Raw genomic sequence first — 22,277 nt, forward strand, 5'->3', positions numbered from 1 at the left:
GAACACAACTTATCCCCAATTACAGGAACAACTGCATAATACAGTGCCCTCGATTGTTTATCTGCTTTTTTCCTCACAGCAGCTGGAGTTGCTTTCTTGTGGTTTAACCATCTTGAAATTTTAGCACACCAATGAGCCTCCAAAAATTTTTCTTATTAAACAGCTTTTCAATTAGTGCAATCTTTCGAAAATTAAACAACATGGACTATACATTAAATTAAATATTTTTCTTCAGAAATACGTCTTTGTGAAGTAAAACCATGGGGATGAGACAGAGACATAAACAGTAAAGTCATAAAATGCTGGGTTTTATTCATATAGAACCAAAAGAAATATCTTTGTGTAATGAATCAAGTGTTTTCAGATGCATTTTACACAACAAAGCTCTTACAACACCCTAAATATTCATATTTCTAGATCTTAGACAAAGATTTTGCCCCAAATTTTTCTGATTTTGTTTAATCAAGATATGGAAAGAATATTTCCTTCACTTAGATTCTGTCAGATGAATCAAGGAAACTCTGGTAAAGAACAAAAAAACCAGGGAAGCAACTGCTGCCAGAATATGAACAGAGGGAGAAAAGCTGGAGAGCCACCAATCCTACAAGGCTGAAAGGTATCTCCAAAACCACCAAAATCCAGCTTAATCCTAATCCTGCCTGGAATAAAGCCCGACCTACACCGAGCTGAAGCTGTGCCAGGCTCTGGATTTCCAGGGAATTCCCTCACTCCCGGCTCAGCTCCCCCTCCATGGAAGCCCAGAGCTCCAGGATGTGATCCCACCCCAAAAAACCCAAGAAAAAAGAGCTGCTGAACCCCAAAAAGGGCCACAAAAACCCTGCACAGGGAGGTCAAGCCCAGGGAAATTCATTTTCAGGCACTGCAGGGTCTCTGTGACCTCATGAGCAGGAGCTGGATTTATCGGCAAAGATTATCCAAAATCATTATTCCACATTTTCTGTGATAGTTCAGCCTCCCTGCAATGGTGCTCATGCTAAAGCAGCCTCACAAAAGGGTTTTATGAATGAATGAAGCAGCTTCATCACTTTTATGGGAGTTTTGGCCAACTAATCCAGTTAGAAACATCTTTGGAAAAGCAGCAGGAATCGATATCCATCGTGCCAGGCCCAGGAAATGCTGAGATCACAGAAACAGAGGGAAAAGTGGGGGGAAACTTCTGAATTATCAGTGAGACCCCAGCCTAAAATTATTTTAAAATGAAAATTCAGAGGGAAATACGAACCATTCAACAGATCTCTAGCAAAAAGCTGGGTGAAAAAGGAAACCCCCATTTTATTAGGATTATCTTGACTGACATAACAACATTAATTATCTTGTCCAGCATCTACAGAATGAAATTTATGGTTCTGGTGCATAAAAATGAGTACAAGAATTCCAAGAGAGCAGAGGATGGTTTGTGTCATAATGAGGAAAGATTCAGGCAGCAGCCAATAAAGATATTTGACCTCAACAATCAATTAGGCTGCCCATTGATCAGGCAAATACTAATAGGGAATAAAAGTGGAGCTATAGATCACTCAATGGAATTATTGTAAGATGTAATTGGGTAGCTCCCAAATGGGAGTTTTATGATGTTTCAGTTTTAAAAAAAAATTAAAAATTGCAGTTCTACAAGGAGGAGGGATTTGTTCTAGGGGAAAAAGCATTTAAAAAGAGAAAAGATAATTTATTTGAGAGAGGATCAGGAAAAGACTTTTAACTTAAATGTTAAGCAACATTTTTGATGGCCATCTCTGCTCACACTACAGGGCATTAAAAACACACAGCTGACCACTGAAATACTAGAGAATGTTAAACCTGGGGGGTGCAAGACTGCTAAAATATTAATATATTAATAAAATTCTATTAAACATTAAATTATTATTGCATAGCCATTCCCACCACCACCCCCTTTAATACCAGAAGTTCCTCAGGGTGCTGAAATCAGTGTCAGCTTCATCCCAGAGCAAAGTGGGAAGACTTTCAGACACATTTAGGCAGGTCACACCTGCATCCCAGAGCTTCCCCTGCTCCTCCATGAGCACAAACCGAAGAGAGGAGTGAGTGTGAGAGTGCACAGCTCCCATCACAACCCATTGGTGAGGTGGACAGTGAAGGGAACACACTCCAAACCCCAGGAACAGCTGCTCTGGCCCCTCAGCACACCAAGGGATGGGTGTTTGACTGGGAGAGTTCTCCTGGGATAACAGGAATGGAAAAGCACCGGGATAATGGGGATGGGCACCCCCAAAGAGGCTGCACTGATGCCTTGAGAAGGCTGAGCTAGAGCAGAGGCTGGGCAGAGTTCCAGCATCAGCACAATGCTGAGAGGCACCAAACTGCTCCATGAACAGCCCAGACACAGAATGGTTGTGCTGGGTTTGTGTGGGCAGGGTTTGGGACCAGGGGCTGTGGGGTGGTTTCTGGGAGCTTCCTCCACATCCAGAACAATTCCAGCCAGCTCCAGGATGGACCCACCAGGCTGGGCCAGCCAGGAATGGAGGTGATGCCTCTGGGATAACAGATTTAAGAAGAAGAAAAAAAAAAGTTTTGTGCTGGACAGAGCAGAGTGGAGTGAGAATATCAGAAGAATAGCCCTGCAGAAACCCAGGAGCTGCTCCAGAGCTCCCATTCCCAAGAGATTCCACGGATATTCTATTAAATCTGTTTTCTCTCCCCTGTCCAGATGTGGAGGGCACTGAGGAAGAAGCTTTGGTGGGAGTCTGGGATCCAGACAGGGTGAACAGTGATAAAATCCAGCAAGCTCCTGCCAGGATCTGGGCAGACCAAGCAGGGACTGTCCAGGCACAAGGAGGGTTTGTCATTTTGGTGGCCTCTGGAAACAGCATCCTGACTTTTCTTATTTGTCCACTAATTCTTCTGGAAAAGTCTGAAAGACAGTTTCTTCCTAAAGTCTAATCAAAACCGACCCTCCTCCAGCTTAAGGCCATTCCCCCTTGCCCTGTACCCTTGTGAAAAAGCAGATTTCAACATTTCTCCATTCAGTCTTCTCCAGAGCCCAAGATTCCATCCAACATCCTTTGGCAAACCTGAGCAGGGCTTATCCCACCACCTTTTAAAAATGGCACAAACCCTGATTTCTATCAAAAATATGTTTATAAAGAGTGTACAAAGCCATTTCCTTAACCCTATGTATTTATTTTTAGAAATATTTATTGAATATTTATTCAACATTTTATTTTTATTAATCTGAAGCTCACTTGTGCTTCAAATTCAGACAAATAAAGAACCAGAAAGACACGATATTTCCCAGATCCAAAAGGTTTTGGGTAGTTTCAGGGACAACTGATAAGGACAGAGGAGCAAAAGGGACTGAAGGACTTCTCACTTCCCATCAGCTGTTTCAGATGCATAAAATGTGCTCTGCCTTGGAACTCCAAAGGCCACCCATGAGCAGGATGGGAGCAAAGCTTCACGTGATGCCAGTTCTTGAGGAACCATCAGCAATTTTAACCTCCATGTCTACAACAGCTTGGCACAGAAAGATTTTTACAACTCTTGAAGTATTTGACTCCAATTCCTCAGCCTCTGTTCATCACAAGATCCAAATCCATACATTTTTCCTCTCTCTCTAAAGCAGTTGCTACACGGAAAAGAAACAATCAGCAGGATGTCAGGATTACACCCTGAGCAGTAAACAACAAACCTCAGGGAAAGCAGACACCTGCAGCCTCAGAAATGTTAGCCTGAGAAATTAGGAATGTGAGATGGACAAATTATTCAAATAACTTCCAGCCTGCAGAGCTGGGAATCTGCCCATTAGCCCTGCATTTGGAAAAAAAAAAAACCCATTAATGCAAACACCATTTAATAGCAGGCACCTTCACTAAATTCTCTGGAAAGGGCAGGTGCATTAAGTTATTAATGAAGAGACACTCAGGTTTGATACAATCAAATGCCTTTTAGAAAATACTTAGCTAGGTAATGTTCAGATAATGAATTAAAACAAAAAAGCACCACACATAAAATGCCCAAGTTCTAGTTTTTCCTTCTAGTTAAGCTCAGCTATTTAAAAGAAAAATGCTGTCCAGTGCACAGATACTGGGAGGTTGTTCCAAGATCTCCACATAACCTTTTTTCTTCTCCAGGTTGAACAGCCCTAACTTTCTCAGCCTCTCTCTGTAGGTGTTCCAGTCCCTTTATTAAATTTGTGGCCTCCTCTGGACTTATGCAACATGAGAAGGAAGGCTGAAGGAAAAGAGAGGATGTAAAGAATTAAAGAATATGAAATATTAGTCAAAAACGAGGCACCTCCACACCTCCTCCAGCACTGTGCTCAATCAACCACACTTCAAGCCAGGATAAACTTCGCTAAAATCTCTTTCACTTCCACCAAAATTCATGGACTTCACACAACAATTCCTTTGAAACACTCCCCAAACAGAGAACACAGCTCCAAGGTACCTCCCAACCATGAGAAGACTCTTTTTTGTGCTGGAAAAACCAAATCCCAGTGAATTCCTGCAGTTTCTGGCTTTCACCTCTGGCATCTGGCACTGAAAATCAACTTCAGGGCAGTTAAACCATGGATCCATCCAAGGGGAAGTTCTCCCATCCATTTAAGTAGCAATATCAGGGAATGGGAATATAACCAGATCCTTTGGGTCTTCAGCTCCATCATCTGCCTCAGCTGCTGGCACAGGGCAGTGGCAGCTTTGAGGGAATTAATGAAGATGTCACCAGGAAAATTCCTGATTGTGCATTAAGGCTCATAAATATTGGATCAGGAAGCCCACGTGCCTGGTGCCTTCCCAGCTCACACACATCAGGGTTCTTCCACAATTAAAACTATTTCCCACCCCCATTTCAACTCCAGATGTGTAAAATGCAAATGTTATAATATGCAAATAGCCTTGATTTATTCTTTCTGCCTAGTAAGAGCTCTGCTTTGGTCCATATCTAATTTCCACAGGTCACCCAAAAATCTTCAGTAAGAACAGAAGAAATTGTTCCCTCAGACACTGCCCAGGGAAGCTGTGGCTGCCTCATCCCTGGAAGTGTCCAAGGTTGAGCTGGATGCAGCTTGGAGCACCCTGGGATAGTAGAAGAGGTGATTAAAATGTCAATTAAAGCTCTAGGAAAGGTATTTGGTGTGTTTAAATCAGCAACACCATGAAATCTCCCCTGCTTTCCTTTAATTTTTAGTTCTCAAAGAGCCCTGGATTTGCAGTGAGCGGCACAGGAGAGAAAATAGGGAATTATTTTAAAATGTAGTGGGTTTCAAATACTGCTGTACCTGATCTTTAACCTTATAAATAACCCAAATTAGCCCTGCACTCAATGAAACAATAATGAACCATTCCTTCAGTGCACCAGCAGAAAGAAAACCCTAAAACCACTAAAAAAAGTAATTTCTGTGCTTTTAAACCCAGCATTTAAACTGCTGTGGGTTTCCTTAAATATTATTATTTTTAAAGAGCATTCTCAAAAATAAACTCTACTTTCAGGTTCATACAGTTTTAACTACCAACACATCCAGCAACTTTTCCACTGAAATTCCCAATTCCAGGCATTTTTTCCAATCAGGAGTTCAGTACAAACAAAGCTCCCCTCCAAGGACAGAAATTTTTATTAACTGTTAAATATTGGTAATGTGCAGGAATATTTCAGACGAGCTCATAGGCTAATGAAATACAAAAACAATGCAATTAAGTCTGCATAATTTTAAAATATTTAATATTTTACTTTCCAAAGGCGCTCTTGCATAGATTACATTCCCTATTTTCCAATGTAAATGTGGGTATCAATCAATTTGTACTAATTTCAATTAGAAACAAGACAGTGCATGGTTTAGAAATAACAAAAAGTCAGTTCCTATTATATTTGGAATATTCTCCTTTCAATATCCCGTTAATAATGGGATAAAGCAAATCACATTGGATTTCTGAGGGGGTTGGAAAAAACAGGATGAGGAGGTTTTCCCCCATGATTCTTTGGATTAGATTTTACCTGCCTCTGCTAACAGCTCTGTTTTACAAAAATAATTCATTTCTGAGAATCACACTACCAAAAATATGTGGGTTTGACATATTTTTTATATTTTGAAATATCCTGTCTTGGAAGACTTTAATTTGATAAACAGGTGACAGACACAGAGATGCTGTGCAAGAGAAGAAACACGAAAAATGTTCAATACAACTCAAAATATGTGAGAGCCCATAAAATCAGGTATTTCCCACCAATGAGTGCAGTGAGTTAAAAAAGCTAGTTAATAAAAATTCCCCTAAATTTTAGTTTCTGCAGGAACTCCTGCTGTGTGGATAAATGACTCTGTGGAGTTTTAATGTCACTTTTTCAAGTGTTCTCGATGCCCCTGGAAGAGAGGGAATTATTTCAACCAAACCTTCTTCATAACCTATCCTACTCCCCAACTCTGTAATCAAATATAGAGATAATAACTTATTTCAGCAGCTGTTTAGCCATAAATCATTTTGCCCTCCTGTTAATTTAAAATAATTAATAAAAATAATGAAACAGAAGTATCAAACACCTATAAAATACCATCCCTGCCTTCAGCTGAATACAGCAATGGAGAAAATTCCCATTTCAGCTGTTTTAGTAATCCCTGCTCCACACACAGTGGAAGGCTTTTCTGTGGAACACAATGGATGAAAGCATCAGCATTCTGTAATTCAACATTAAAAAAATAATAATCATATTGTAAGCAACGATAAGAAGGATTTGATGATTCTGCTTTCAAGAGGATTAAGCATGTGCTGTCCTTTCAGGACATTTAAGTTGTCCAGTTCCTGATCTCTATGGTTCAGAAGTTTATTGTAAAGCTGTTTTTTATCTGACAGTGAAGGGAAATTTACTGGTGTTCTTTTCATCTTCTTGGAAAAAAATCTGTTTTAAATTCTTTCATATGTATTTCAACAAACTCCTTCTACCACTGCAGAGGGCAGGGAAATAATTATGGATTTTTACACGTAGCAGATAAGTAAAAAGGGTTTTTTAACTGAAACATCTCTTAGAAGTCACCACTAATGGCAAAAAGTTGCCAACAACTCCTGCTCAGTCCAACAGCCCCAAATGGGCCTCCCTGCACTGCCAGGGCTACAAAAATAGGAAATTTTGATGTTCAGCTCATCTGCCACCATCACCTCCAAGGAGGAATCTCCAGCTGTGATTGTGCACTATCAGTGGCACTGAAAAGTCATCCTTCCCCAATTTCAGCTCTGCACTGGAGCCACTCTGGGCAGAATAAGGAGATCGCAAAGCTGCTCATCACTCACTCACAGAGGCCTCCAGGGAGGGTATTTTTATACCTTCCCATGGGCAGGAACACAGGCTCCAGGCACGGAATTTTACTGTCAAATGCTCACATTCCAACTCTTTGTGGGACAAGTGGCTTTTAGAGATCAGCACACCCCAAACCTGCACCCAGCATTAATTTTGACTCATATTAATTAAAGCCATTCATTAAGCTGTTCCTTGATGTCATAGATCAAATATGTGTGACATAAATTCTTTTTTTAAGGTGGGGACATTGGCACAGGGTACCCACCCTTCCCTCCTGCCGCAGCCAGCCCAGATCCTCCCAGGAGCCGCCTCCCAGCTCCACCAAATTTATCAGGTTCAGAAATAACCTTTGAGGCCTGGAATAACTCAAGTGGATCCCAAAGCCCAGCCCTGCCCTTTGCAGAAGAATGTGGATTCACCCAGGCCATGTCCCCAAAGGAGCTGACCACAAGGATCACCCCATGGAGCCTCCACTCCCCATATTATTATTATTATTATTATTGTCATTCAGCTGGAGAGGTACTCAGGGCCAGCTGGAGAGGAAGGTTCCCTTTTCCCAGTGCTAGGTGGTCCATTCCAAAATTTTTCAATTAATGCATCCAAGTTCACACCTCTCAGGTCAGTTAAATTGGAATAATGACCAAAATGAGCCCCTTTACAGATGGACTCAACAGGCACATGATGGCCTTCTATGACTTCACCTGATGGACCTTGGAATAGAATTTAAATTATGAGGCTGCCATCCCAAACCATCATAGGGAACCACCCACTCCAGAATGGGCAATTCCACTCAAGCTTCAAAACCAACAAAAATCCAGGAGATAAAGAGATTTAAAAACCCATTTTAAGTCGTAGGAGGATTCAAAGCTCTGGTGCTTTTATCAGAAAAAAAAAAATCTTCCCCATGAGGGTGGTGAGGCCCTGGCACAGGCTGCCAGAGAAGCTGTGGCTGCCCCTGGATCCCTGGAAGTGCCCAAGGCCAGGCTGGATGGGGCTTGGAGCACCCTGGGATGGTGAAAAGTGTCCCTGCCCAAGGCACAAGATGATCTTTAAGGTCCTTCCAAGGAAAGCAGCCCATAATTCTATTATTTTAAGGGTTTTTTCCAACCTAAATGAGTGAGGAAATTCAGCAAGAAGGAGGATGGGAAGAATAATGCAGAATTTTGAAAGCATTGGTCAGGTGGAAGGAGAAGAGGTGAGACTCAGAGAAGCAAATCTACAATTAAATCAGGAAAAGACAAAATGATGGAAAAAGAAAATGGACAACAATGGTGGAAAAAGTGCTTTAAGAGAGATTTTGTAACCATTCTGCAGCAGATCCACATCCAGTATGAATTTTTCCCATCTGTCCTGAGCACACCCCTCTGAGGAAGCTTTTATGAATGCCACAAAACTCTGCAACTGTGCCACTGACACCAACCCATCCACAAGATTTAAAAAAACATGTCAATAAATTAATTATCCTTGAGGAATCTACCTCTGTGGATAAAACTGGTTAATAACTTTAACAGCTGTTCAGGGAGAGAAAAACATAAGAGTCCATAATCCTTTTTTTTTTTTTTTGTGAAAAAAAAAACAAGCAGTGAAGTGTCCTTACAGGTAAAGGTTAATGAAAGAAAAAAGAAGATAACACTCATCAATAGCTCTGCTGATCCAATTAAACAGACTTCTCAGTGGTTATGGTTGCATGGGAAGATAAATCAGGATATCAAACTTCCACATTGTACATTTAAAGCCATTTAACACCTGAGCACTACATTTTAAAGGGATTTAAAAATTTTTCCCAGAAGAAGCTGAATATTGAGCAAAGTAAAAAAAGGTGACTATCTCCATATCAAGTCCTAATTTCATTTATCGATGACAGGGGCACCAAAAGGCAGCACAGATTCTGAAAGCAATCACTCCATCTCAAACTGGGGACAAAGAAAGCAGCAGTGAGAAATAAGTGGATCTTTAGCAGCTGTTGTGGTGTGCTCAAATCTCATCTCCTGTTCATTCAGTCAGGTGATAACACGAGGCTGCTACAAAGGATCCAGCAGAGCAGAGAAAACCATAATTGTACAATTTGTTTATTCAGCTCTGATGGAAACTCCAGCACGTTCAGGTTTGGAATTGCTGACTGGAGAAAGGGATGAGGGAAAGAATTTAAATATTTGTACAACATCCTGGACATGAGAATCAGTTTTAAAAAGGAGAATTTCCAAGAATTTTTTGCCTTGAACATAAGATTTCCATAGTCCAACAGGCCATACAGCAGCTTGTTTATTTTGGAGAATAATCTGGAAGTGAATTCAGTGACCAAGTGGGAAAAGATTTATTTCATGTAATATTAACAGCAGGAGCCAAGAAGTCAGCTTAGAAATAGCCAATATTCACATGTCAAATATCTGCACCCTCAAGTAACTCCTAGAAAGGATTTATTTCTCTCAAGGAAACTGGAGGTGATTTACACACTTTGTGATGCTTTTTCTCCAACTCCAGCTAAACCAGCTTTTTTTACTGAATTATCAGCACAGAGCCACAGTATTGTCAACTTTGAAATGTGTGTTTTCAGCCCAATATTCAGGCCTGCATTGCTGCTTTTAATAATAACTGAAAACAGGCTGTAAACAATATGTAATTATGATGTTTATGGTTATTTTCATTATTCAGAAATTGTATAAAAATAAAAGATAATGCTGAAATGCCTGGAATTCTCACATCATTAATCCAACACCTGCATTTTTAATGATCTGCAATGAGATCTGCTCATCAAAATCACTTGTGCCAATGACTGGTCTCAGCTGATGCAATACTTACTAGAAATGATGGTTTTTTAGTGTTACAAATTGTAAGCAGGAATAAAACCAAGGTACTACTGGGGGGAAAAAAAGCTGAAGAGGTGAAATAGGAAAATTAAATTCTTTAAGGAGAAAGAATAGTTTGATTATCACAAAGATGCTCCCAGATAATTCAGTAATTCCTGAGGTTCAATTTGACCAGAACATTCTATTTTCTTCTGCCAACAGAGAAGAACAAAAACAAAAATAAATGTGTTCAACACTGAAACACAAAACCACCGAGTTTTGACCAACGTGATCTGGTATCAGTGGTGCTCCTCCAAAAATTCCAGCTTCCTTAGGTTTCTGATTAACACCAAAACCACTCTTCTGAATAACCACTGCCTTTCAATTCTTCCTATGCATTTCTCCTGGTATTCCTTTTTTCCTCCTTAAATTTCCTAAATGGGTGCCATCTCCCTGTGTTGAGAAATATCAGTAGGATTGGGGATAATGGAGATATTTGTCAAGGATAAACTGCCTCCCTCTCATGGAAGGGGGAAAAGGAGAGAGGGAAAGGAGGGGGAAAAGGAAAGAAAGGAAAAGGAGAAAAAGGAAAGGAGAAGGGGAAAGGAAGGAGGAAAAGGAAAGGAAGGGAACAAAATGAAAGGAAAGGAGGAAGAGGAGGAAAAAGAAAGGAGGAAAAGCAAAGAAGGAAACCAAAAGTGAAGCATCTTGGACAAACCATTCAACTCCTTCAATAAAAAAGTTCCAGAGATAAAAGGAGAAGCAGAACCTTTCTGGAAAGAACCACCATCTCCAACCCCAAAAAAGCAGCTGAGATTAAATGCTTGTTTTTATGTGATTAACATGAGGTGAAATCAAACGTGGTTAATGAAGCTAAAAATGAGAATCTGATAAATTGCCTCTGTGAAGCATTGCCAGAGGCACACAATAAACCTTGCAAAAAAAAAAAAGGAAGAAATGTCCTTTCCTTACTCCTTAAATTTCAATTTCATCCAACAGGCAGGAATATCTGAAGCCCAGTTTTCAGCCTGGTGTTGTCCACATCTTTAATATGACATCATTGAAAGTCAAGGAGTTCACAACACAAAGCAAAGCAGGATGGGGGAAAAAATTGTGGCAATAAAAGTTTTTCCCATTCCCCCAAGGCTGAGGAAAAGGATCTCTAAGTGGTACCTCCTGTTTAACTAAAAAACAACTGCACAAAGCTTTCAAGCAGCAGCACCAACAAAACACTTAACCTGCCTCAGCTGACAAGTGATGAAGAGCTTTAGGAACATTTTGCTGCAGCCTGAAGATGAAAGAATAAAACAAAGCTTTTCTTTTCATCTTAATGCGATTAAATCGTCCATTTAAAGTGGTTTTTTCTACCACACTGAGGAGTTTCTGGCTGTAAATAAATTGGGCTGGGAAGAAAAGTAGCAATTTACTATTAAAACCTAAAGGTTTTATTACGTGGAGGCCTCGTCGTGCTGCTGAAGTGGTGTTATATCTAACAAGTGCTACTTTTCAATAATACAGAGGAAACAAATGCACTTAAACTCCTCTGCTCCTCCAGTCAGTGCAGAGATAAATTTGAATACGAATATCTGTTGTACTATAAAACCAGAGAGGATTCTACACAGCAGAATGACAATTTCCTTGCTTGGTGCTATCAAGAGTCGTGTTGGTGAAATCAAACAGCTCTAATTTACTCACTGAGTTTATCTCCTTAAAATGGTCAATGTTTTTTATTTTGTTCTTCAAGATTAAAAAAAAAATCATTCAAACTGCTCCAAATGACTTCTATTCCAACAATCCCTTAAATTACAAAGCTCTTTATCTGAGCCAACTATCTGAGCTTTCTGACCTATAATCCCAGGAAGGTCTCTGAAGGACAAAGGAGGAATAGGACAGAAAAGAGACAATTCTGCAAGAACACACATGGGACATTTCTAACAAAGACCACGACAAATGGGTCCCAAACAGGCATTTTCTGATTTTCAATGCATAAAGTAACCAAAACGAAGAAAAGATTAAAGGAAAAAAAAAACCAAAACATGTTGTTATAGTTTTTTAATTAATTTTAACATACATAAAAACCCCCAAACTCAAAAATCCTACCACGTAAGTCTGGCTTGTAAACAGTGGATAAACTCTGGCTGCATTTACAGCAAGCTCAGCCTAAGGCTGGGCTCAAAGTCCTAAAGCTTTGCCAAGATTTAACTACAAAACAATTTACTCAGAACTAGTAAAAGGAATGGCACCACTTCCATGCATAAATGCATAAAGATCCAGTCCTTAAAACTCATTATTTCCTGATGTTTTCCAAAGGGCTCCATGAACTTAACTCTTCCTCCTGAACTGAGCTTAGTAGAAATTAATACAAAAATCACACAGCAGCCACCAACAGCTGTTTTCCAAAATGATTTTCCTGCTAAGCACTGGAAGATGAGGCTTTAACAAGCACAAATCTTGTGCTCCCACATGAAAAAGCAGAAGGTTTTAACTTTTAACTCACAAGCCATTGCTAAGCAAATACTTTGGATGTGCTTGTTAAACAGCAGCTACGACAAAAATCCCTTTATTTATGTGCTACACAAGATTTGGAGAGGCAACGTCTGCACTCAGCAAACCCTAATAGAGCACAGGCAGCCTAAAGCAGAATAGCATGAAATTTAATTTCCCCAAATCCACCAGAGACCCAAAAAGCACATGGAAGGCAGTACATAAAAATTACCTGTTCCTAAGAATAGATGGAAACAAAAAGCGACATTTCTAAATGAAGGCTCCCTGAAAAATAAATTCTGCCTCTCTGCAAGAAGCCACACACAGAAAATCATTTGTAAAAGGCAAAAACTCTAGAAGAAAGTGGCTGTGACTGCAATGAGTGTGCCTGAGACCTATTTACTTCCACATATGAGGACAGGACCTGGCACATTCAGGGCTCTTCCTTGAAATTTCATCTGGAACAGCCCAAGTTTTCCATCAGTTGTAAAATAAGAAACCATTAAATCAATTAAATGTCCCCCTGATATCTGACAGTAGTCATGGGATAAATTGGCTTTTGCCCTGGCCCTCTTTCAGGGAAAGAAAACAAAACCACAGCTCAACCCCACAGACTGAAACACTGAATTCCTCTGTGGCATTCACGTTCTCCAAAAAAATCCCTTCGCCCAGGATTTTCCTCCTGGGAAGCTGAGAGGCCTCAGAGAAAAGGAAAACAATTCTTATCTCATTTGCTTCCCCTGTGTTGTGCTCATGTGGAATATGGAGATTGTTTACCCACAGTGATTCTTTCATTGGGTTCTGTGAGTTGTTTTCACTCTTTGGCCAAGCAGTGCCAAGCTGTGTTGGGTGTCTGGAGAGAGCAATGAGTTTTTATTATTATCTTTTAGCCTTCTGTCTGTATCCTTTCTGTATTCTTTAGTATAGTATAGTTTAGTATTCTTTAGTATAATTAAGTAATAAATGAGCCTTCTGATGAGATGGAGTCAAATGCCTCATTCCTCCCTGCCATGGGGATTGTTGGCATTTACAATATTCCTCCATTTGCAGAACCCTTGGAACCTCAGGATTTGTTTCTTTAGCTCCCTTTCCAACACTGAATAACAACCAATACAGCAACAGTGGGAGCAGAAGGAGGGCTGGGAATCACTCACTGCAATTCCAGCCTCCAGTGCCTCCCACACAGGGGCCACTTTTCCCATACAGAGTTGAGCAGGATGATTGAATTCCAAGGAAAGAAACAGAAAGAGGAAGGGAGACACAGAGAAACCCCTGCTACGTTTGGCCTGGCCAAACTTCACAGGGCCACAAACACCGAATTTCAGAATGGGTTGGGATGGAATTTGGTGTTTTCAGCTGCCAGGGACAAGTCCCACCATCCCAGGGTGCTCCAGCCTGGCCTTGGGCACTTCCAGGGAACCCAGAGCCAGGCACAGCTTCCCTGGGCAACCTCTGCCAGGGCCTCCTCACCTTCACTGGAAAAAACTTCCTCCAACCCAAATTTGTATCATGTCAAACTCTAGGTTCATGTTAACACAAGTGGCATTTCTTGGAGCATGTTTAAATCTATTTAATTATATCTTTAAGCTGTTCTGGTGGGGAGTTTCTGGTGGTTTAAATCACTGCACACCACGTTAGGATAATGAGCAGATGAGGTTCATTGTAACATCAATTAGAGGTTAAAAACATCACATTTGCAGGAGATGTTCCAACACCTTTTGCCTTTTATTCCTGCTTGCCTTGAGTGTAAAATCCCTCATTCCAGGGCATGTCTCAGCACTCAGAAAGCACTAAAACCAGGCAGCCCAGAGGTGCAGGGCTGCTGAAGTCCCAAAAGCTTCAGGGGATATTCAAAATGCTGCTTGGGAATGAGACAAATGTTGGGAACACAGGAGGAGCTTTTTCATTCATGCCTTGCAAGATGAAAATTCAGCAGGTTCTAGATGTTCATGGAATGGTTTGGGTGGGAAGGGCCCTTAAATGCCATCCAGTGCCACCCCTGCCATGGCAGGGACACCTCCCACTGTCCCAGGCTGCTCCAGCCCCAGTGCCCAGCCTGGCCCTGAGAATTCCAGGGATCCAGGGGCACATTCCTTTTACACAATTATGGATATTTTCCATATTCAACTCCCCTGATTTGCCAGTTTTTCCCTGGAATTTCAGCACTGTTTGACAAGGGCTTACCCAGCCACCTGAAAGCACCCACAGAGCACCCTGCACGTCACCTAGACAGCAAAAACTTTTTAATTTCTGCAGCACCTCCTCCAACTCCAATGCAGAATTCCATCTTCCCTATTCTCCTGCCATCCAATAATAGGAAAGCCAAGCTCCACTAAAAATCTGCTGTTCCACTGCCAGCACTACAACTTTGGCACCTTTGGTAACCTGGTGAGTTACAAAACGTTTCACCTTTGGATGGTAAAACACTTCCATCAATACCTTTAATCCAAAGGATATCAAGGCACCTCACTGAAAATTAATAGTATTATTAATTATTATTACAAAACATAATATAAATATACAATATATATTGTTATATATAAATATTTAATTCTATATCATGTAATAATAATATAGAATGTAGTATTATATATTGACATTATATAAATATAATGTCATATAAAAACAATATTAATATGTAATGATATGCAAATATTGACATATATACTAGTATTAATTTTATTATTATATATTATTGTCATGAAAATTGTTATTAATAACAGTAATATTAATTTATGTCAAGAAAACCATGGCCTTTCAGGCTATCAGTGATCCACAACAATCTCAGTGTTGCCTGAGGCTTCTACTCCATTTATTTCAGGTTTCCAGTACAAGTTTAAAACTCTTTTTAGAAAGAATTCCCAGAGCTGTAAATAGAGAAGGGCAAATAAACACAAAAGCAAAACCCAAGCTCTCCTGGCTCCTGGCACAGGAAGAAAAGTGGAAAATCCACATCAGGAACTTCCTGAGTTTTCCAGGTGTCTCAGAGCAAAGGGAATCAACCCAGGCACGGCCAAACTTCTGGGGTTTTTTCCTGTTCTAAAAATAACAGGAATTCTAGAAAGGGCCATCACAAATGTCAGTTTATTTCATCTTTCAGTTCATGCAGACAAAAAGTGCTGTTGGAACAAAAAGGTGGATGGAAGCAATTAATACATGAAAGGGCAAAGAACTGCCAGGGTTTATTCGTAGATGATTCTTGCTTAACTGGCAGAAATTCAGCCCAACTCTCTAAATTTCCAGGTGTTCCAAAAACTGAAATCACAAAATAATTCTCATAAACAGTACTGCAGAGCCTCCCTCTCACTTCTCCTGAGACATTCCAGTTTTAAATTCTGTTTTTCATGCAGGATCCAGCTATCCAGAATTACTAATATCATCAGGACATGCTGCAACTCTTTAAGAACATTAAAAAAATTAAGAATCCTGGTTTGGCTGAGTGCTGGAATGTGCAGGAATAGCATGTCCTTAAGGATCTCCCACCCTCCCCAAATGTGTCCCTGAAAGCTTTCTCCTGTGTGACCCCACACCCAAAAGCTGAAGTTTCTTCTCCTGAAGTTCAGGGAAATCCTGCCTTGGTCTCCAATTAGAACCCAACCCTTGAAATCCTCCTTCCTGAACATCCCAATAACAGCTTTACAGGGCTCTCACTGACACAAGGTATCCTGAGCCACTGAAACAACACAAAAAAAGACACCAAAGCACAAAAATCAATCCATGAAAACAAGCAAGGTGTCACCCAGCTCCTGAGGAGGCACCAGCAGGGCGCGTTTTACTGCACCCCTGCACAATATTTTGGGACAAGGGGCCTTGGCTGATTTATTTAATGAGGACATAATAATAAATACAGTGGGAAAAAAGGAGAAAAACTCTCTGTGCCCTAAATAGAATCTCTTTCTGCAAAGGAGAAAAAAAAATTACTGAGCTACTGACACTCTTGATAATTTAAGCATTCATTCTTCTTTTTTTCCCTTAATAAACTATTAGTTTTTGCAATATGTACTACCCTAAAATGAATTAAACCATTCCCTCTGTCTGAAGCTTTAGGTAGAATACACACCCAGGAAAAAAAAATAAACCTTGTTGCCTGACTAAATTACTTTCCATCAATATTGCTTTAGGAATTACAGACAGACTTAAAAGATTTTACACTTGTTAAATATTTTAGTGCATTTAATATTACTCAGAAGCCAGCACCCGTGCCAAGCAAGCTGAGATGCTTTCAGACATTGTCTTTAGATGTCAGCTTTCAGTGTAAGTGGATGTAATTTCATTTCTGACCCCAAACTGAAGTCAATAAATTCATCATTATTGGCAAGCAACAAGACACACATTCTTCCATGTAACTTAATCCATTATTCCTCCACCAAAAGCTACCAGAGGCTTGCCTGGAACAAAGGGCTGGGTTTAAGAGCTCTAATGTTTCTCCCTGTAGACATCTTTTCTTATTTTTGTAAAGTGTTATTTGTCTGGGATACAGAAGCACTTCCCCAAAATCACAAGTTCTTCACAGAAAAATACATTTAACGTTCTCCAAGCTTGAGAAAGTCCAGCAATTCATGGAATCCTGGAATGGTTTGGGTTGTCCCCAGTCCTCTCCATCTTTCTTTGAGGCACAATGAGGTCACCCCAAACTTCTCTTCTCCAGGCTGAAGAATCCCATTTTTCCCAGCCTTTCCTCATAGCAGAGCTGCTCCATCCCCCCGATGAACTCTGGATTCACTCCAAGTCTTTCAACTAAAAAAAAAAAACCCAAAACAAACAAAAAACTAACCAACCAAAAAATGTTAAAAGCATTATTTCCCACATAAAAAGAGAAACAAAAATGAAAGCTCAAGACGTGCAACAGTGTGAATTAGCAGAGAATTCCTGGGGCCTTACAGCCCTCCCACATCCCAAAATCCCAGGAGCCTGCTCCCAGGACTTTTGATAGGTATATTTCACATTTAAGCATGAACAGCAAACAGCAGAGGAAACAGGTAAGACATGCAAGTGTTATTCCATAAAAATCCTTTCTCTGGAATAATTTCTTCACCATAATGAAATCCAGGGACACAATGAAAAATCTACTATTAAAAAAAAAAAAAATTTTAGTCCATAGTTCCCTGTCCATTGCAGGGGGCTGGAATGAAGAGATCTTTTAAGATCCAACCAAACCATTCTGGGATTCTGGGATAGACCCTTCCAATTAACAGGAAACCAAATTTATGCTCCAGAAAACACAAAGATGCTGAATTCTGTTTACTCAAGTCTTGCTGCAAGGCTGCCACAGGACTGGTGTTTAATCAGGGCTGAGTTTGTTGGGATTTCCTGTCAGGCAGAAGGTCCTTGGGGGAATTCTGCTCTCGTGAACATTTCTGGAGCACTGAGAAGAGCCTTGCTTGAACTTCCCAGGTTTCAGGGAGACCAAAAATCACCTGCTCCAATCTCTGCCACTGCTCCTCACTCCTGCAGCAGCTGTGCCCTGCTCTCTGTGCTGAAGGATTTTTGTCCCTTTGCAGAAACAGCTTCTATTAAGGACACAGAGTTTTTCTCCTTTTTTTTCCCCACTGTATTTATTAGATTTATTTATTTAATTAATTTATTATTATTGTTAATTTTATTTGTTATTTATTAAATCAGACAAGGCCCCCTGTCCCAAAGTATTGTGTAGGGGTGCAATAAAACGAGCCCTCCTCAGGAGCTGGGTGACACCTTGCTTGTTTTCATGGATTGATTTTTGTGCTTTGGTGTCTTTTTTCGTGTTGCTGTCTGGGTTTGGGTGGAGTTTCAGTGGCTCAGGATACCTTGTGTCAGTGAGAGCCCTGTAAAGCTGTTATTGGGATGTTCAGGAAGGAGGATTTCAAGGGTTGGGTTCTAATTGGAGACCAAGGCAGGATTTCCCTGAACTTCAGGAGAAGAAACTTCAGCTTTTGGGTGTGGGGTCACACAGGAGAAAGCTTTCAGGGACACATTTGGGGAGGGTGGGAGATCCTTAAGGACATGCTATTCCTGCACATTCCAGCACTCAGCCAAACCAGGATTCTTAATTTTTTTAATGTTCTTAAAGAGTTGCAGCATGTCCTGATGATATTAGTAATTCTGGATAGCTGGATCCTGCATGAAAAACAGAATTTAAAACTGGAATGTCTCAGGAGCCCTCAGTAATGAAATGTAAGGATTTAAGAAAACCATTGATCTAGGTGAGCTGTACATCACTTATTCCCAGCTATCCAGGGTAAAAAAAGAGCACATTCTCCTTTTAGTCTTTGCTGAAATGTCTTTCAGCAAAAACTTCCCTATTGGTTTTCTGAGGTCTGGATTAAAGGTACTTGAGATGGTAGTTTATGTTTGGATTTAGGTGTTTATTATTCTTTATGAGTTTGGTAGTTTTTTATTAGTAAGGTACAAAATGGTTAATTATTTTTTGGTGTAAGGTCTTTTAAGGCTAAACAATCTAATTAAGAAAGGACACTTAGATTATTTTCTTTTTTAACTTAACTGATTTTTTTTAAGTTGGTAATGTGGACTTTTTTGTTTAATTACAAACCATTACTTAAACTTATGAAAAAGAAGGTAAAAAAGAATAATTTGTTTTTACTTTAAAACTTCTATCTTGTTTCATATTTTAAAACTTTTGTGATAGTACACACTTTTAACTAACTACACACTTGTAATTTTAGTACTATTAATTAATTTTGGAAGTTTGTTTTATGGCCTTAGGTCTAATGCAGTGTTCTCTTGTGCCTTTAAGCTCAGAAAGTTTAAAATTCTCAACATCCCGGATTCCAACAATTCCCAAACTAAAAATTAGTTTTGATTAAAGGGCCAAGAATTTTCCCTTCAGAACTTAAGACATATTTGGGTATTTGCATGCTCTGGGGCGTTCTGGATAACAATTTTGGATTTTAACACTGGATAACAGTGTGGAAAACCAACTCTAATTTGTGTTTTACACTTGAACGTCATCCAGAAAAAAAAACCCACGAGGAACAAACTCCTCTTACAGCCTACAAGCCGAGAAGCTAATGTCAAAAAAAATCATCTCTGTGAAAGGCCAATGAGTTCATTCTGACGCTCTGAAGGGCACATCTGATTTGTTTTCCCACATGAAAAGCAGAAAATCAGCAGCAAACCTGCACCTGCTCCTCGGTGCTGCCTGCCACGGGGCGAGGAAGGCTCCTTCATGCGGTCGATGACGCTGTCGGAGAGCTGCAAAACACAACCGAGGCCAAGTCAGCTCCTCCTCGGCCCCATTTCCCCTCCAAATGCAAGAAAACTTCATAAAAACGCAGCTGGGGCTTCTCTGCAACACGTGGCAGCTGCTAGAATTCAACCCCCAACACAGAGCAGTGCCCCTAATTGTTCACCTCACAAAAAGGCAGAATAAAATGATTTTGGCTCTCACAGAGGATACAGAGTAAAGGAAAGAACACCTTTGGGTGTGTTGCTGGTTATTAATCAGTAATTTTGCCTTTCTCACTGATTTAATTTGCCTTTCTGAGGTACACAGCACTGGACCCAGGAAGAATTTCATCCTGGGAAAGCCATGAAAGGACATGTGCAACACAGGTGGTCACAGTGGAACACAAAGTTCATTCTGATGTTGACACAAGCACAGAAAAATACTCAAATTGTGCAGAATCCATCAGGCTAAGAGCAGCCTCCACTACCAATGGAAGCCCATGGATAAAATTAACAAAAGGGAAAGAATTACTAGCTTAAGGACTTCTGGATTCTAACCTCTGTCATTAAATCTCAGAATTATTTAAGTTGGAAGGGACCTTAAAGAGTTTTAATTCCACCCCCTGCCGTGACAGGGACACATTCCACTGTCCCAGGGTGCTCCAAGCCCTGTCCTTGGACACTTCCAAGGATTCAGGGGCTGCTCTGGGCAGGCTGTGCCAAATTTGAGAGCACATGAACTGCACTCTGTATGGAATATATAAAATGTATTACACTTATGCCACTGTCACCTATTTACTCGAGAGCATTAAACGACCAGAAATGGGAAAAAATATCAGTTTGCTGAAACAGAACGAACTCTCAGGGCTCCTCCTGCACCTCTCCTCCCTAAAAACAGCAATAAATGATAAATTATTGTCACTCCTGGTAGGTGCCTGACATGGAAGCCACTTCTAAGTGAAGCTGCTCGTGTCACAAGCTCTCGCTGGGACATTACAGCCAGCAGGGCTGGCATTCCTGCCACCCGCCCTGGAACGGGACGTGGCTGCCCCCGGATCCCTGCAATGTCCAAGGCCAGGCTGGACACTGGGGCAGTGAGAGGTGTCCCTGCCACGGCAGGGGTGGCCCTGGGGGATGTTTAATGTCGCTCCAAGCCGCGGCAGGCAGTGAGGGGTGACACACAGAGGCACAGGGCGCACACAAGGCGGATCCCGAGCGTGCAGGGCAGCGGGGCACGGCAAAGGGAGGAGCAGCAGCTCCGCTCTGGAGGTCAGGGAAAGACAAACGCCGCTCCCGCAGCCACACAGTGCCCCTAGGACGGCTCAGCACGCTCCTTGTCCCCGCAGAGAGGGGAAATCCCAGCGGGACAGGGAGGGAAGCGGGACGCCAGCGGGGGCAGCCACGGGGACGCGGGGGAAGGGGAGCCGCGGCCAGGCCGAGGCCGAGCGCCGGGCCGGCCCCGCGCTCACCCGCACGCCCTTGACCACGGTGATATTCTCATTCTCGTCCGCCTCGAAGGTGACGCGCCGGGTGCTGCCGCCGCCGCCCATCTCGGCCCGCGGACACACGGACGGCCCCAAGGAGACTCGGCGAGCACGCTGCCAGCGCGCCCCGCAGCAACGCCGCTCCCCATTGGCCCGCCGGGCGGCCCCGCCCGTAGAACGCCGCTCCCTATTGGCTGAGCCGGCGCGTCGCCATGGAAACGGCGCAGCCCGCCCCTGCCGGGGAGAGACAGGTAGCCGGAAAGGTGAGGGAACTTTATCGGGGCGAACTTCACGGATGGCAAGAGGACTACAAGTCCCGTGATGCTCCGCGCAGGGAGGAAGCGGGATGGGCGTATCCTTGCGCGCGGTGCGCGCTGGGTAGTGTAGTCATGTCCGTCCCTGGATCTGTGTCGTAACCGAGCCCCTGAGGGGGTGCTGAAAATCCTCTGAGGAGTGGCTGAGGGAGCTGGGAAGGGGCTGAGCCTGGAGCAAAGGAGGCTCAGGGGGGCCCTTGTGGCTCTGCACAAGTCCCTGCCAGGAGGGGACAGCCGGGGGGGTCGGGCTGTGCTCCAGGGAACAGGGACAGGAGGAGAGGGAACGACCTCAGCCTGGGACAGGGGAGTTCAGGGGGGATTTTGGGAAAATTCCTTCCTGGAAAGGGCTGGAAAGCATTGGAATGGGCTGCCCAGGGCAGGGCTGGAGTCCCCATCCCTGAGGGATTTAAAACCCTGTGGATGTGGCACTTGGGGACAGGGGCAGTGGTGGCCTGGGCAGGGCTGGGAATGGTCGCACTCGATGCCCCGGGGAGGTTTTTCCATCCTAAACCATTCCACAATTCCCTGTGTGCTGTGGGGTGAGAGCCCCAGGGCCTTGCTGCAGCCCTGGGCCTGGGCTGGTGCCTCATCCCCTTTTCCACACGAAATTCCCATTAACACGGCCCCTTTGGGCATGCAATTTCCTTTCCAATAAATTAATAACGTTATTAATGAATTGTCCTTTCAGCCTGCAAGATGAACTGCATCTGGATCTGGCCGTTCTGGGAGCCTCCTTGTTTTCTTCCTGAAGTGTCCTGGGTCAAATGCCAACAACTTCCTCC

General features: G+C 42.1%; 1 protein-coding gene across 2 annotated transcripts in view; it reads right to left on the reverse strand.

Annotated features, from left to right (window-relative positions):
- The window catches only part of CHCHD3 (coiled-coil-helix-coiled-coil-helix domain containing 3), a 121,268-nt gene extending 99,880 nt beyond the window's left edge, over positions 1 to 21,388 (reverse strand). The window contains exons 1-2 of one of the 2 annotated variants that reach the window (XM_041413430.1): positions 21,167 to 21,388; positions 19,655 to 19,724 (exon numbers count right to left, since the gene is read on the reverse strand). In XM_041413430.1, coding sequence (XP_041269364.1) covers positions 19,655 to 19,724; positions 21,167 to 21,247 — 151 coding nt within the window. In that variant the 5' untranslated portion in view covers positions 21,248 to 21,388. Of the gene's footprint in view, positions 1 to 19,648; positions 19,725 to 21,166 lie in introns of both variants that reach the window. The other variant, XM_041413429.1, reaches the window with a different exon arrangement.
- Between the last annotated feature and the right edge of the window lie 889 nt (positions 21,389 to 22,277).

The sequence above is a fragment of the Onychostruthus taczanowskii genome, unplaced genomic scaffold (assembly GCF_017590055.1).
Source record: "Onychostruthus taczanowskii isolate IOZ18803 unplaced genomic scaffold, ASM1759005v1 scaffold41, whole genome shotgun sequence".
NCBI lineage: Eukaryota > Metazoa > Chordata > Aves > Passeriformes > Passeridae > Onychostruthus > Onychostruthus taczanowskii.